Source organism: Capricornis sumatraensis, chromosome 2 (assembly GCF_032405125.1).
Source record: "Capricornis sumatraensis isolate serow.1 chromosome 2, serow.2, whole genome shotgun sequence".
NCBI lineage: Eukaryota > Metazoa > Chordata > Mammalia > Artiodactyla > Bovidae > Capricornis > Capricornis sumatraensis.
The window spans coordinates 208,578,119-208,594,072 of record NC_091070.1 but is presented as its reverse complement, the minus strand read 5'-3'; the positions used below and the strand labels follow the sequence as shown (position 1 = coordinate 208,594,072).

General features: G+C 44.1%; 1 protein-coding gene and 1 pseudogene across 1 annotated transcript; one reads left to right on the top strand and one right to left on the bottom strand.

The window, feature by feature from the left end:
* Positions 1-2,136: 2,136 nt before the first annotated feature.
* UTP11 (UTP11 small subunit processome component) lies at positions 2,137-14,348 on the top strand. Its single transcript, XM_068965484.1, has 8 exons — positions 2,137-2,259; positions 5,779-5,840; positions 7,034-7,136; positions 8,397-8,510; positions 9,016-9,109; positions 9,205-9,335; positions 12,864-12,974; positions 13,696-14,348. Exons 1-8 carry the CDS (start codon positions 2,197-2,199, stop codon positions 13,777-13,779), a joined length of 762 nt encoding a protein of 253 aa, XP_068821585.1. The 5' UTR covers positions 2,137-2,196; the 3' UTR covers positions 13,780-14,348.
* On the bottom strand, positions 7,709-8,290 carry LOC138073633 (transformer-2 protein homolog beta pseudogene; annotated as a pseudogene).
* Positions 14,349-15,954: the final 1,606 nt, after the last annotated feature.

The following is a 15,954-nucleotide window of genomic DNA, read 5'->3' as shown; positions in this document are numbered from 1 at the left end:
GGCAAGAACACTGGAGTGGGTTGCCACTTCCTTCTCCAATGCATGAAAGTGAAAAGTGAAAGTGAAGTCGGTCAGTCATGTCCGACCCTCAGGGACCCCATGTGCTGCAGCCTTCCAGGCTCCTTCATCCATGGGATTTTCCAGGCAAGAGTACTGGAGTGGGGTACCATTGTAGGTATAATATTATTACCTCCATTTTACCGATGGAGGACTAAGTTTCAACGAAGCTAACTGTGTCTTGACTGGTAACAGGATCAGAACACACCTCCATGGTTTATGGTCCCAATCATTACATTGTACTGCCTCTGAGATTCTTTCAGCCACACCTTGAGGGTGTGACTTAGAGCTTTGTAACTAGTGCCATAATATGACTTATCTGTTCAACTATGAGCCCTTTGACAGCCCTATGAGGCAAGCAGTGTATGCTATTATTATCCTTGGCTTATGCATGAGAAAAATGATGCCATTAAAGTCAAGTAACTGTGTGTGTGTGTGTAGTTAGGGCAAATTCTGGACCAAAAGATATAAAAAGACCAAAAAATCCAACTATCCCTTCCTGGGTTGCAGCAGCAAAAATCAGGTGTCGAGAGCTAAGAAGGCAGGGTAGCCCCCTGCACTCAACACTATAAAGGGGTGGGCAGAACACACCTAAGCAACTCCTCTGGCCTGAACCCTGGACACACCCTTGTCCTCACCCCTAATAAGGCACCAGCCTCCCCTCCCAGCTCTTCCCCAGAAAGGGAACCTGTTACTTTTTTTTGCTCCCGCTTGGAGTGGCAGGGGCCGCAGTAAAGTCCTGCCTGAATTTCTTGTCTAGCCTCTGTTGTTCAGTCGTTCTGACTCTGTGACCCCTTGGACTGCAGCACACGAGGCTTCCCTGTCCTTCAACATCTCCCCGAGCTCACTCAAACTCATGTTGAGTTGGTGATGCCATCCAACCATCTTGACTTCTGTCATTCTCTTCTCCTCCTGCCTTCAATCTTTCCCAGTATCAGGATCTTTTCTAATGAGTCAGCTCTTCACATTAGGTGGCTAAAGTACTGGAGCTTCAGCTTCAGCATCAGTTCAGTTCAGTTGCTCCGTTGTGTCTGACTCTTTGCAACCCCATGGATTGCAGCACTCCAGGCTTCCCTGTTCATCACGAACTCCCTGGCATCAATCCTTCCAATGAATATTAAGGATTGATTTCCTTTAGAATTGACTGGTTTGATCTCCTTGCAGTCCAAGGGACTCTCAAGAGTCTTCTCCAACACTACAGTTTAAAAGCATCAGTTCTTCAGCGCTCAGACTTCTTTATGATCCAACTTTCACATCCACACCTCTAGTCAGTTTCTGTTGATTGGGGAAGGCCAGGAACCCATGTCAGTATCAGAGTAACCTGTCCAACGTTATGTAGACAACAAGTGTGGAGAAGGCAATGGCATCCCACTCCAGTACTCTTGCCTGGAAAATCCATGGACGGAGGAACCTGGTAGGCTGCAATCCATGGAGTCGCTAAGAGTCAGATAAGACTGAGTGACTTCAATTTCACTTTTTACTTTCTTGCATTGGAGAAGGAAATGGCAACCCACTCCAGTGTTCTTGCCTGGAGAATCCCAGGGACGGGGAGCCTGGTGGGCTGCCGTCTACGGGGTCGCACAGAGTCGGACACGACTGAAGCGACTTAGCAGCAGCAGCAGACAACAAGTGGCAGAGCAACAGGTAGTTTTAAGGACTCTTGTCTCTCTTTAGAGCGGCCTTCCCGATACACCGGGAAATTCACAAGGCTCCTAGCTTTAAACTTACCGCTTAAATACAGCAAGTCGAGCAGCGCTGGTAGGAGACCGCGCACGCGCACACTCCAGGGCCAATTCTGTCCGAGGGCTGTGCCAGCCACGTGTTCCCAGGTGCCAACGCGGAGCCGAGCGCGAAGGCGAGGTTTAGGTACACGTGGACACGCTCTGGCGAATAAGAACGGGAGGTTGTAGAGTCACGAGACTAGACCTAGAGAACTACACTTCCCAGAAGTAGCCTGTGGTGGACGCCTTTACTAGATGACGTATATCCGGAAAGACTGGCGCTGGATAGGCTGCGGGGAGGAAGTGGGCGGTTCTAAGCCTCAGTGGCTTGGCTTATTTCCGGTAGGATCCGTGGTCCAGCGGCTGAAGCGGTGAGAAACCGGCGTTGTGTACAGAACTTTTCCAGAAGTGAGCAGACATGGCGGCGGCATTTCGGAAGGCGGCTAAGTCCCGGCAGCGGGAACACAGAGAGCGAAGTCAGGTAGGGTCCCACAGGCCCCATTGAGCGCTTGCCGGTGGCCCCCATGTGCTATTACCGCCCCAGCCCTCCCTACCCCACAGCCTGCGGATCTTGGCCTTCTCCGTGCGGGCATGGTACAAGTAAATACATGTAAATATATGCTAGCGACGCCGGCGTGGGTGGGGCGGAGCCTTGCCGTTGGGGAGGAGGGGATGTTCGTTCTCTCTAGGAAAAGAACGGCTGTCCTTAATCCTGGGAGATAAAGCTATCTTGCAAGGTTTCGGTGAGGTGGTTAAATAAGATATTGTGTGTAAAGTGTTTGATTTTCTTACGGGAAGTTTAGGTCAAAGTTCACACAGCCATTAAGTGTCCCGACTGGAACTGGAGTCCGCATTTAAAGATGCTCAGCTCTGTCCACTGCGTCTGTGGGCTGAGCCCGAAGAGAGATCGGTGTTACTAATGCAGTATCATCGTCATGCCTGAGTTTTGAGGATCTGCTGCATATGCTTTTTGTTATGTCTCCCCCTGTAATGTTCATGTTTTCCAAGCCCATTATATAGATGGGGAAAATGAGGTTTACAGAACAGAATTGGCTTGCCCGGTCATAAACACCAGATTCAGGCCAGGTGGACAGTTGTAGGACTTTTGTGCGGGGTGTCCCTTGAGTGGGAATTCGTTTAATGTAGTCAGAATCCATTATTCCACTACTCTCAGGAATCACACAATGTCCTATCCAGAAAGGCCCTTAGGGATGTCTGGTCCAGCTTCACGTTACAGATGGGAAAGGGAGAAGAATGTGTCTAAAGTTGCGTCACTGATGGGATGGGATGGAACTAAGGCCTCCAACAACAGTTCAGTCTTCCGCCTTAATAGCATTTATCAGACATTTATTGTGAACTTGCTGTGTGCTCAGTGATGTATTTGGACTAGTGTAATTTGCCACCTTATTTGAACTTATATATAGATACGTCTTAAAGTAATAACGGCTTAGCAGTGCTTACTGTGTGCCAGAGCCAGACGAAGTGCAGAACGCTCTATTACCTCATTTAGCTCTCACTAGTGTGTGAAAGTAGGTACTACTATTACGTTACATTTGCTGATGGAGAAGCTAAGGCTCAGATAGGTTAAATAATTTGCCCAAAGACATACACCTATAGCTGGAAGTTGACAAAGTCAGGGATCAGATCTCTGAATCCAAAGGCCACCAAGGGTTGGACGAAGAAGCAGCTTTGTAAGAGATGTGTGAGGAATGCCCAGTGAGAGGGGGAGAAAAAAAAGAAAAAAAAATTCTTGAAAAAAGGAAAAACAAAAATTCCCAACAAGAAACATGAGTGGGAAGAGGAGAGATGATGAGAGAAAGCATCACTGTGAGATCTGTTGGACTTGGAAGGCAATGATAATAGCTGTCTCTTTGAGCACTGACCATATGCTAGGTCCAGCCTAACCGTGCTGTATAAGAATTATCTCGTAATCCTACAACATCCCTGTTAGGAGGATGTTATCCTCATTTTACAAATGAGGAATCTGATGCTTAAAGAGCCTGGCTAGTGTGACCAAAGGCACAGTTTTGAGTAGTTGATTTAGATTCATAGAGAAGACAGAGGCCATGTGTGAGTGGGAGTAGAGGGTCTTTGTGGGAGAGGTGAGAAGGCCATATTGGAAAGGGTGGTAAACACATTGAAGAGAGCAGTCCCTTTTTGAGTAAAGTTTGGACTCTCCTGTAGGTCCTCACTGTGGCAGTGGGGGAGCACTGGAAGATAGTTGGTATGGAGGGGGTAATTATGGGAACTATTTCCGATTCAGTGCCAGGCTTCCTTCTGTAATGCAGGTGTACATTCAAGTGGACATGACAGATTTCAAGATTTCTGCCTTACCTTGTTGCTATTTTGACGCTTGGGTTTTCTTTATCTACTGTCACCCTCCCTTTGCTGTAATTAAAACAATGATCAGGAGGGGGCTTGGGTATTCTTTTAAATAACTAAGTTATTTCTTGCATCACTTCAGGGGTGAGGATGAGAAAGGAGACTTAAAAATCCTGTCCAAGTTATTATAGACGTTTAAACAGTGAGTTTACACACTTCCTCAAAGATCAAGATCATTCCGAGTGGAAGAGGATGCAGTGTAGGAGAGTGGGGAAGAGCAGATTGTGGCCCCAGACAGAATGGGTCTAGTTCTAGCTTTGCCACTTACTAGTTCTGTCTGTGTTCTTGGGCAAGCTGTTCGTTAAACTGCCTTGCCTTTTTGGAAAAATGGGATAACAGTTGTGCCTGCTTTATCTGCTTTCCATGATTGTTTGGGGATAAATGAGATTGTGTTTAATGAGCCTACCAGATTACTTTGTAGCAGTGATTCTTTTTTTTTTTTCCACATTGATAAAAATTTTACTCATGTTATATACTCATCCTTATAGGAGAATAGGCTTTTTTTTTTTTTAAACCTTCTGGGAATGTCAAAGCTCCTAGATGTTACAAACTAAAGTAAAAGTACATGCAAATTCTTTATATTGATTTTTTTCTTTCCTTTAATTTTATGTTTTCAAAATTGCCTAAGATGTAGTAGTAATTTTTAGCAAACTTGTCGTGTTATGATGATGAAGGCAAAAGTTGCTAGCACTGACCTTGCCATACGTTAAGTGCTGAACAAGTGATAGCTTGTAGAAAGATAATACCGAGATTTAATCCTCGTACCTCCCATGTTATCCAAGTTCTCTATCAGAGAAAGTATTTTCTGTCATTCTTGGTTTTCTCTCATGCTTTGTACCAAAATTAGAATTCTAACAGTACACATATACTGGGCAGCTGCTATGTGCAGGCAGCTACCACTTTAAAGTCTCATTTAATTCTCAGGGTAATCATGAGAAGTAGGTCCTGTTATTCTCACTTTATAGTTTTTGTTCAGTTGCTTAATCATGTCCGACTCTGCGACCCCATGGACTGCAGCACGCCAGGCTTCCCTGTCCTCTGCTATCTCCCGGAGTTTGCTCAAGTTCATGTCCATTGAGTCGGTTATACTATCTAACCATCTCATTCTTTGCCACCCTCTTTTCCTTTGTCTTCAGTCTTTTGAAGCTTTTTATACTTACAAAACAGCAACTCAGAAAAGTGAAGTGACTTGCGCAAGGTCATAGATTGTTAAGAGGTACAGCTTGGATTTGAACCCAGTTCTTCAGACTCTAAATTTAGCTCTCTTAACCACAGTTGCTTCCCTGTTACTATGTTTTCCCTTCGTAGTATTTTGTAAACCCCCTGGATTAAGTCCGTAGTAATTTTAGTACAACTGGCAACTGCTCGCTTAGTGCCGAGTCATTGTTGCCTTTCTCTGTCCTTAATAGGCCAAGAAACCTACCATGGCAGTACTTGTGGCCTCTCATCCTTGGGCAGAGCCCAGTCGGGGGAGGGAGGGAACAGGGGAGCACGTTGGCTGCCGGGACATGGTTTTACTGAGCGCTCCAGAGACTCTTGTTCCTGTCAGGTGTCATGTTGATTCGGATATGTGTTTGCTGAGGAAGCTAAGCACTTTTTTTTTCCTTTTGTTTTCTAGCCCGGCTTTCGAAAACATCTGGGCCTGCTGGAGAAAAAGAAAGATTACAAGCTTCGTGCAGAGTGAGTGCAGTCCTTCTAGTAGAGGTGCTGCCAAAAAAGCTTACAACCTCCCTGTATTGCAGCTGAACTTCTGAGTGTCCAACAACGGACAGTTTCCTGCCATTGATAAAATGGCCAAAAGCTCTGGCAGCCTGTCAGATACTTTTCTGGGACCCTTAACTTCTCTCTTTGTTTAGGCAGAGCATTATTTAACTGTCATTGCGTTGTGAATTTTTTTTATTATGTTGTTCCAGATCGTTTTCTCATGGTGGCTTTGATTTGCTTCTGCCTTGGTGTTTGAGCCAAAAGCTGAATCTTTTTTTTCTCTCTCTTTTCTTGACATTCAAGATAAAATCTAACATTCCAGTTGTTGAGTCTCTTACATCACCATGTGTGGTGTGGAATGAAGAGATGTGAAAGATGGATTCATGGGACTGAGCGTGGGTGATAATGAACTCTGAAAACATCTTATAAAACAATTATCCCCATTCTTCTTCTTCTTTAGCACTTTATTTGCAAAGTGTTTTATAATTATTTGTTAGCCATGCATGTCAGCTGAGGTCCTTTTTTATGCTCCCAGAGCAGATGGTGATGGATTCAGTGAGTTGCTCTGGGTCCCAGAGTTTTTCAGGCAAATAATAATAATAACTGAGACAGTGTTCTCCGAGAGTTATCATTTTTATACTTAAGTTATTCCACCTAGCAACCTTGAGGGGATACTATTATCTCGCCCATTTCCCAAATTAAATAGGGATGTAGAGTGGTTAACTAACCTACCCAAGATTACTCAGCCAGAAGCGGTGGAGTCAGGGTTTGAACACAGACTGTCTGGCTCCAGAGTCCACGATTTCAGTTGCTGTGCTGTGCTGCAGCGTGTAGTTTCTGAATCTTAATTTGGTTACTCGGTGCTCAGACTTGCCTCATAATCCCGTCTGAGTAGTTCTAATTTGTGCTTTGTTGGGTCTCTCCCTGTAATGATGTAAATGGCACTAAAACTTACATGGAAAACGGACTGTTATTAGTTTCAGGTAGAACTGGGATAGGAGTGAAACCACAGGTGAACAAGGTCTGCAGCAGTGGAGTGTGGATCGAATCTAGTCACCACTTCGGCTCTTTTGAGTTTCATTTTGTGTATATCACTAGATGCTTGTAAAGTTTGCTTGTTGGGTTTTTTTCTTCTTTTCTGCTGTGAACTTGTATAACCTGCTTTTTAGTGATTACCGGAAAAAGCAAGAATACCTCAGAGCTCTCCGGAAAAAGGCTCTGGAAAAAAATCCAGATGAATTCTACTATAAAATGACCCGGGTTAAACTCCAGGTGAGTGCCTAATGGATCAGTTGGTATTTTGAGCTCCAGCTCAAAAAGGAAAATAGGGATGAGGGAGGAGATGGAGAGAGGATCCTGGGCTTTTATTTAGCCCTTCTCCAGTTGGTCAGATGCTCCTGGTCAGTATCCAAGGTGAAGCTGCCCTTTCACGAGCTGCATGCGTTTCTGCCCATGAGTCTCAGTTGTTTGATGCCTGGAACCGTTCCTGTTCTTTTTCCCCCTTTTTTTTTGTACGTTATAAAAGTAAAACCTGAACTTTATTGTTGCTTTTTGCCTTTGGAAGGATTTTACACACAGGCTTCAATCTTCAGAATACCCTAGATTCAGTAGAAAAACCATTTAAATGAAATTTTGTACAGTAGAAACTTTTCAGCAATCAAAATTTAGACTGTAAAAAAATGCATGCAGAGCATGCTTTTCTGAAAACATTGAACAAAGCACTGAATGCAGAATGAAAATAAGATTTCAATTCCACCAAAAGCAGTCATCATAGAAGGTGTGAAAGTCACTGTTCACCTAAAAAAAATATTATCCACAGACATATCCTAACTCTAGGACTGGCTTTAGAAAGTCTTCAACTTCTTGCTTTCATAGCAGTGAGGTGAATATGACTGAGCTCTGGAACGTGATCTGTATCCTGCCTACTACAGTAGCGAGAAGGTGACTGTCTTCTGTAGGTCTGATCCCTGTCTTGAGCAGTTCCCCATCCTCCTCCTTCACTTCCTCTGTGAGATCCACTGTGACAGTCCTGAACATCATAGCCTCAGTCATATCCTCTGTTGTAGTGATCTTGATGACACGAGCTGCTGTAGGTAGATCTCCCCGTGTAGATTCCTGGTGTAGGATTATGTGGTCTTTTTGCTTTAGAGTAGTCAACTCTGATCCTAACGTTTATCAAGCTCCATTCCATTGGCACACTCTTTTGCTTCCTTGGCATCATCTACATTTTCAAAGTATACAATCCTGAACATCTAGACTGCTGGTCACAATGCAATAGACATGTCAGCCATTGAGCCATATTTAGAGAACACTTCTTTTAGACCTCTAGCTGTAGTGTGCAGGTTCAATCCAAATACTGCCGGAGCTGTTCTGAGTTGGTGACAGGAGGTGCTGAGTTGAACATGTGTCTTAGAGGCCTGGTTCATTGAGTGGCTGTTATATGTAGCCTTTGGTCCAGCCATGAACTGTGCCTACAACTTGCTAGTGATTTTACTCTAATAGGAACTGTATCTTCCCGATTTGGATTTTTAGGATGGAGTTCATGTTATTAAGGAGACGAAGGAAGAAGTAACTCCAGAACAGCTGAAGCTAATGAGAACTCAGGATATCAAATATATAGAAATGAAAAGAGTTGCAGAAGCAAAGGTAACAACTAAAAATGTTTATTCTGATATGTTTTTGTTGGTTAAGAAAAGAAATAGAAATCCACTGGTCTCAAGTTATAAGTTGATTCCTTTTGGCATTTCTTAAAGTACACTTAATTATGATAATGTTTTAAAGGTATAGTTAGCATGGTGGAGTAGAAAGAGGTCAAGTTTGAGAATGAGACAGATTTAGGTTTAAATTCGGGCTCTGCCTTTTATTAACCCCATGATTATGGACAAATGAACTTCCTGGGGCTGTTTCCTTATTTCTGTCTCATAGAATTTTTATTATAAGGCTTCAGTGAGTTTTGTGCAATGCCTGGCTATGCCCGTAGCTGACATATGATTGGTGCTTGATACATTTTAGTGATCCTTTTTTTTGAAAGAATGGACCAGATTCTTTGCTGGCTGGTGATAATGATGTGAAATGGTCTAAACTTTTGCAAATTCATTTCTGATATCCTAGAAGAACCCAACATAAAATGAGACCATATTCTGTGTTCCAGAAAATTGAAAGACTAAAAGCAGAGCTCCATCTGCTGGATTTCCAGGGGAAGCAACAGAATAAACATGTTTTTTTTTTTGACACCAAAAAGGAAGGTATGAAATTTTGAAGGTTTCTGGGACGGTCTAGCGTGTTGGTCTGTGTTGTTTGGTGTTAGAGACAGCGCCTTAAGGATTGTCTTGACTTTTAGTTGAACAGTTTGATATTGCCACTCACCTGCGAACAGCCCCAGAACTAGTTGACAGAGTCTTCAACAGACCCACGATAGAGACCTTGCAGAAGGAGAAAGTGAAAGGAGTTAACAATCAGACGCGACTGAAGGTAAGTTTCTCCATTTTTCTTCAGGTCTGAGTTTATGGGAATCTAGGTTCCTTTCCTCCTTCCCCCCACTGTCCACCCCCCCCCCCCCCCCCAGCATTCCATAAGATTATTTGTGGAAAAAGTACTAAGTTCTCTTAGGGAAGTGGAAGGAGAATTTGGTGCTGGGAATGGAAGTGGAGGAAGGTTTCTTAGTTTCTGAGACTGGAGGATGTGTGGCATAGTGGTCAGGAGCATAGGTTCTGGTCTTTAGGCCTGCATTTATTTTCTTCTTCTTCTTCTTTTTCTTTTTTTTTTTTTTTTCTTTTTTGGCCATGCTGTGAAGTTTGTGAGATCTTGGTTCCTGACCAGAAATTGAATCTGGGCCCCAGCAAAGCACAAGGTCCTAACCATTGCACCACCAGGGAATTCCCTAAGTCTGCATTTGACTCCACCTCTGACCCTGGGCTTATGCTTTCAGTGCTGTAACAGATGGTAACAGTTTTAAAATACAGAGAAGGGGGAAGGAGGACACTGAAGATGAAGGGATTTGGTATACTTTGATATTAAACCTTTACCAGTGCCTATGCATATCCAAAGGTCTTTCATGTTCTGCATTTGTAGCCCAGATTTTGTATCGATTTGTCCTTATGGTGTTTTCCATTGCTGTAACTGGGTTCATGCAGAAGACATGCTTTTTCTCCAAGTCTTCTGGAGTTGAACTCTCACTTGTGACTGATTCATTTAAAAAACTGCTGTCAATGTGTTTCAGGCAGACAGCTGTTCTGTTTTGATTTGAATCATTTACACCGCATCAGCTTTGCTTCCAATGTTTAATTTCACAGCAGCTTCTCTAGCTCAGAGGCAGCTAAACTTGCTTTAGTAATATAAATACCCGTAATTAGTTTGACTATATTGGGTAATCCCATAAATTTGACAGTCTGTGCAATGAAGTGAAAACAAAAGCTGTCTGAAACCACTGCTGTCAGACTATGCTAGGATCGGTGAATTGCTTAAGTCTGAGGCCCAGTAATATTCCCCTCTTTGTAGATAACACTTCCGGCTGAAGAGCCGGCTGAGCCAGTGTTCTAGTGCTGACCTTGTTTGTCAGGGAGTTGTGTTTTCAATTAGCTGCGTTACTGACACGTCTCAAGTATTGCAGTAGTCCCGAAAGAGATTGGTCCCGCATAGGGTATTTCACCAACATACCTTTGGAGAAGTTGGGAAAGTTTGAATCTTGCCCTTATGTCTGGTGGTGGTGGTGGTTTTAAATCAATTATTTAAAGCAAAATTATTTTGATTAATAAGAGACTGCTTACTCCTTGGAAGAAAAGTTATGACCAACCTAGATAGCATATTCAAAAGCAGAGACATTACTTTGCTGACTAAGGTCTGTCTAGTCAAGGCTATGGTTTTTCCTGTGGTCGTGTATGGATGTGAGAGTTGGACTGTGAAGAAGGCTGAGTGCCGAAGAATTGATGCCCTTGAACTGTGGTGTTGGAGAAGACTCTTGAGAGTCCCTTGGACTGCAAGGAGATCCAACCAATCCATTCTGAAGGAGATCAGCCCTGGGATTTCTTTGGAAGGAATGATGCTAAAGCTGAAACTCCAGTACTTTGGCCACCTTATGCGAAGAGTTGACTCATTGGAAAAGACTCTGATGCTGGGAGGGATTGGGGGCAGGAGGAGAAGGGGACGACCGAGGATGAGATGGCTGGATGGCACCACGGACTTGATGGACGTGAGTCTGAGTGAACTCCGGGAGTTGGTGATGGACAGGGAGGCCTGGCGTGCTGCGATTCATGGGGTCGCAAAGAGTTGGACATGACTGAGCGACTGAACTGAACTGAGTGGTGGCTTAGGCAATTTACAGTCTGTAACTTGGAGGGTTTGGGAAATCCATGAATGGGCTTTAGGAAGTCTGTGAACACCTCCTTCCCACCTTAAAAAAAATTTTTTTTTCCACCTTAAAATTTTATGTGACTAGGTAGGTATGTTTGTATGAATTTATACAAACATATATGTACATTTATGTGAAGAAAGACTTTCCAGAAAAAGAAAGAATCCAAAGCTTTCATCAGTTTCTCAGAAATCCATAATTCCCTCGTACTGAAGGACCATTCAGAAAATGAAGATCATGGCATCCGGTCCCATCACTTCATGGGAAATAGATGGGGAAACAGTGGAAACAGTGTCAGACTTTATTTTTTTGGGCTCCAAAGTCACTGCAGATGGTGATTGCAGCCATGAAATTAAAAGACGCTTACTCCTTAGAAGAAAAGTTAATGACTAACCTAGATAGTATATTCAAAAGCAGAGACATTACTTTGCCAACTAAGGTCCGTCTAGTCAAGGCTATGGTTTTTCCTGTGGTTATGTATGGATGTGAGAGTTGGACTGTGAAGAAGGCTGAGTGCCGAAGAATTGATGCTTTTGAACTGTAGTGTTGGAGAAGACTCTTGAGAGTCCCTTGGACTGCAAGGAGATCCACCCAGTCCATTCTGAAGGAGATCAGCCCTGGGATTTCTTTGGAAGGAATGATGCTAAAGCTGAAACTCCAGTACTTTGGCCACCTTATGCGAAGAGTTGACTCATTGGAAAAGACTCTGATGCTGGGAGGGATTGGGGGCAGGAGGAGAAGGGGACGACCCAGGATGGGATGGCTGGATGGCATCACTGACTGGATGGACGTGAGTCTGAGTGAACTCCGGGAGATGGTGATGAACAGGGAGGCCTGGTGTGCTGCAATTCATGGGGTCACAGAGTCGGCCACGACTGCGCGACTGAACTGAACTAACTGAAGGACCATTCCTTTCTTTTTTTTTAATTTTTGGTTGCCCTGGGTCTTGTTGCTGCACGGGGGTTTTCTCTGGTTGTGGTGAGCAGGGCCTACTCTCTCACGGTTACAGCTCATCGTGGTGGTTTTTCTTGTTCTGGAGCATGGGCTCTAGGGCTTGTCGGCTCAATAGTTGTGACACATGGGCTTGGTTGCTCTGTGGCACATGAAATCTTCCCGGACGAGGGTTCAAACCTGTGTCCCCTGCACTGGCAGGAGAATTCCTATCCACTGTGTCACCAAGGAAGAGTGAAGGACCATTGGACTTTGAGGGGTCATCAGCAGTGAGAATTTTCAGGTCAGGTTTTACTGACAGAGCCGTTCTGCTCTCTTGAGCTCTGCGGTCACTGCCCAGGGACCCTTCTCTGCTTCTCTCTATACTGCGTCACGTTAGGTGACTGGGATGCTCACACAAAGGGTGAAGCAGCTCCGAGTAGTAGTGGAAAGATTCCTGGGATCTGTGAGTCTCGAGGCGCAGTCCTGCCTCTGCTCCAGGTGAACCATGTGTCCCTGGGTAAGTCACCAAGGTTCCATTGGCCTCTGGAATGCAGTGCTCTTAAAATGGACAACTTCAGAGTGTCTTGTTACATTGATTCTGGAGTAAGGAGGGAATTGATGAAACCATTTATGCATTTGGGCCTGAGTGGACTCAAACAGTTTCTTACTCATTTTTATCCTGTTAATTGTTTCACTGAAAATGTGCGCTTCCTCTGCAGCGGATAGCGAGAGAGAGGCAGAAGCAGTATGACTGCCTGACACAGCGGATTGAGCGCGAGAAGAAATTGTTCGTTATTGCACAGAAAATTCAGACTCGCAAAGATCTTCTGGTGAGGAGAGAGAGCCTTAGGCATTCATTTTATTTTTTTCCTTGTAAAGGTCTTAACTGAAACTGGATTTCAGCTTTGTGTAAATCAACCCCAGTGAAAATGTCTGCTCCTCAGGGGCAATGGTTTGAGCCAGTGTCTGTTACTCTGACAGTGTTGAAATGTTCCTTGATTAAGAAGGTAATAAGGGGCTTATTAGTCAGTGCTTTGGAACAGCCAAGGGTAGGATTGGGTGGCATGTGAACTTTATAGCTTATGAACAGCTATCTGTAACATTTAAACAGGTTAACAAAACAGTGCGTGTCGTTCACTGGTGTTTAAAAATAGACAACATTGTATAGTTAAATAGCAGAGCTAAGGAATATAAGATGCCCCTTTCATATTATTATCATTCCTCTAAATGTCAAATTCTTTGGCTTTGCAGATCTTTTTGGTCTGCCTTTCTCAACTGGGGTTCCGTAAGAGAAGCCCTACCAAAAAAGAAAAAAAAATTATTTGAGTACCTTTCTTCTCAGTTTTCACAAGAACTTCTGCACAGCCAACATCATTAGGGAAAGAAGCCTGGGGGAGGACCTGAGTCATCCAGTCAGGGATGCCTTAGGACGAAGGGCTTTGTCTCTTTTGAATGTTGAGATGGGCTGAATTAGGGGCTTTAGTTATCAAACTTTCTATTTTACACAGCCCTCTCCTGTGATTTACTGGTAACTTTTTTATTCTTTTGTAGGATAAAACTCGGAAGGTGAAAGTGAAGAAAGAAACGGTGAACTCCCCAGCTATTTACAAATTTGAGAGTCGTCGTAAACGTTGAGTGTTATAGATAAGCCATCTCATTCCACGTGGAACAGAGTTTACATTTTCTTTTCCCAGTAACTTCAAATTCCATTGGTCGAAGTGACTTGGTTTTCCTGTTTGTAACCATAATTTTTTTGTAGATTTGTCATTTGATATGAACAACATTAAAGCCCCTTCCCCCATCTGAATTGTGGGTTGTTGAATTCAGTCTTTTTTTGGGTTGAGCCGTGCAGCCTCTGAGATCCCAACTCCCCTACCAGGGATCAAACCCAGGCCCAGGGCAATGAAAGTGCCAAATTCCAATCATTGAACCACCGTGGAACTCCTGACACCAGTCTTATTTTTATATACTTTCATTTTTTTCATTTTATAAGGAGTATAATCTTTTATATAGCAAATTTGGCAAACAGATGAGTTCATTCCTAACCCCAATACTTATTCAAGAACAGCAGGTAACTTTTGCATATACTTACAGGCTAGGACATTAGGGGAGTTGGGGTGAACAGCTACCAAGAACATCCTGGTTAAGTTCCTCCATTTTGTGAAAGTTGGCACTGTTGTTGGTTTTTGTGTTTTGGAGTTGTAATTAAATACTTCTATGGCTTACTTTTTTCATTTACTGTTAAATCATTAGCTCTTTTCCATTTGGTTACATCATTAAATTTTTAAAAGTAATATATGCTCACAGTAAAAGTAAATATTTGCATAATGTTTTATCCATTGGATAAACTGATTTTACCCTCATTCATTCTTCATTTATTGGATATTCAGGTGGCTGCATAAGTTAGCCAGTAATGATTTTTTTTTTTTTTTTACGCTTTACAGCTGTAGGTAGAAACCCTTGGAATCAGGAACTCACAGGGGCACTTCTTTATTGATGAAACTAAGACCAGGCTCTGTGTTCCTACCCTCCTGGCCAGTTCTTGACGGCAAGGCTATAAATGGCTTGGTACAAGCCCTCACCCTGGAAATAGAGACCCCAGCCCCAGGGTGTGTGCAGCAGACACACAGACTTCCCAGAGTCTCACCCTTCCCTTCCCTGCCCGTATAGGGATGGTAGGCCAAGACCAGTCAGGACAGGGCTGAGCATGCTTAGAGCAAATGTGGGAGGAGCAGGATTCTGGGAGGCTTGCTTACACCTCACTCCCTAGAGGGGGAACTGCTCTGTGTGGATTTTAAAGATTAAAAAAAAATGTTAAAACTTAATTGCTGTGACTGTTAGGTTCTGTACAAAGCTTAAAATTAAAGCCTGTTTCGTCAGGGTGTACTCGGGATATAGATCTGGGGCCCCTGGAAAACAGGAAGAAGGGCCAAGGGATTAGAAGCCAGCAGCTTTGCCTTCAGGAAGGAAGTGCTTCCCAGTCTGGAAAGGTGCTGAGCTAAGTGAATGTTGATAGTCTTATGACAAAGACATCTGGAGAGCTGAGACCCGAGCCAGGAAACAAATCATCACATAGGTGTTGGACAGAGGAGCAGGCTGATCCAGCAGCAGTCTGTTCCTGGGACAGCACAGCTTGATCCTGCCGCTCTGACTCCCTTGCCCCTGCTTGGGGGAAAGGTGGGAGGAGGGTGGGGAGTACACCTAAATGCTTTTGGTGGAGCACGCTCCCACACAAAGCTGCCCACACTGTAGACTCAGGTTAACAGATGCACATGGTACCAACCGCTCAGGCTGAAACGGGTGTGTGCCTATCTGCATACCCTCTGGTTCACAAACAATAGGGTTTCATGGATGCAGGTTGCTGTGCTTAGTCATTCAGTCAAGTCTGACTCTGCGACTCCATGGACTATATGTAGCCTGCCAGGCTCCTCTGTCCATAGGGATCCTGCTGACAAGAATACTGGAGTGGGATGCCATACCCTGCTCCAGGGGATTGTCCCAATGCGGGGATCAAACCCAGGTCTCCCACATTGCAAGTGGGTTCTTTACTCCTGAGCCACCAGGGAAGCCCAGGAATACTGGAGTGGGTAGTGTATCCCTTCTCCAGGGAATCTTCCTGACCCAGGAATTGAACTGGGGTCTCCTGCATTGCAGGCAGAGTCTTTACCAACTGAGCTACCGGGGAAGCCCCTGGACACAGGTTACTCACCCACGAGTCCTCACATGATCCGTAGGTGCACAGGGCAAATGGAACAGGAAGGTCCATCCTCTCTGAGTAAGTTCCAGGGTAGAAGTCATCAGAGCACTAGC

What these genes read in the sequence shown, in the direction of transcription:
- UTP11 (XM_068965484.1), top strand. Translation starts at nt 2,197, where the DNA reads ATGGCGGCGGCATTTCGGAAGGCGGCTAAGTCCCGGCAGCGGGAACAC. An exon ending in AAAGAGTTGCAGAAGCAAAG is followed by an intron (nt 8,511 to 9,015) that starts GTAACAACTAAA and finishes TCTGTGTTCCAG; the next exon opens with AAAATTGAAAGACTAAAAGC. An exon ending in ACAATCAGACGCGACTGAAG is followed by an intron (nt 9,336 to 12,863) that starts GTAAGTTTCTCC and finishes CTTCCTCTGCAG; the next exon opens with CGGATAGCGAGAGAGAGGCA.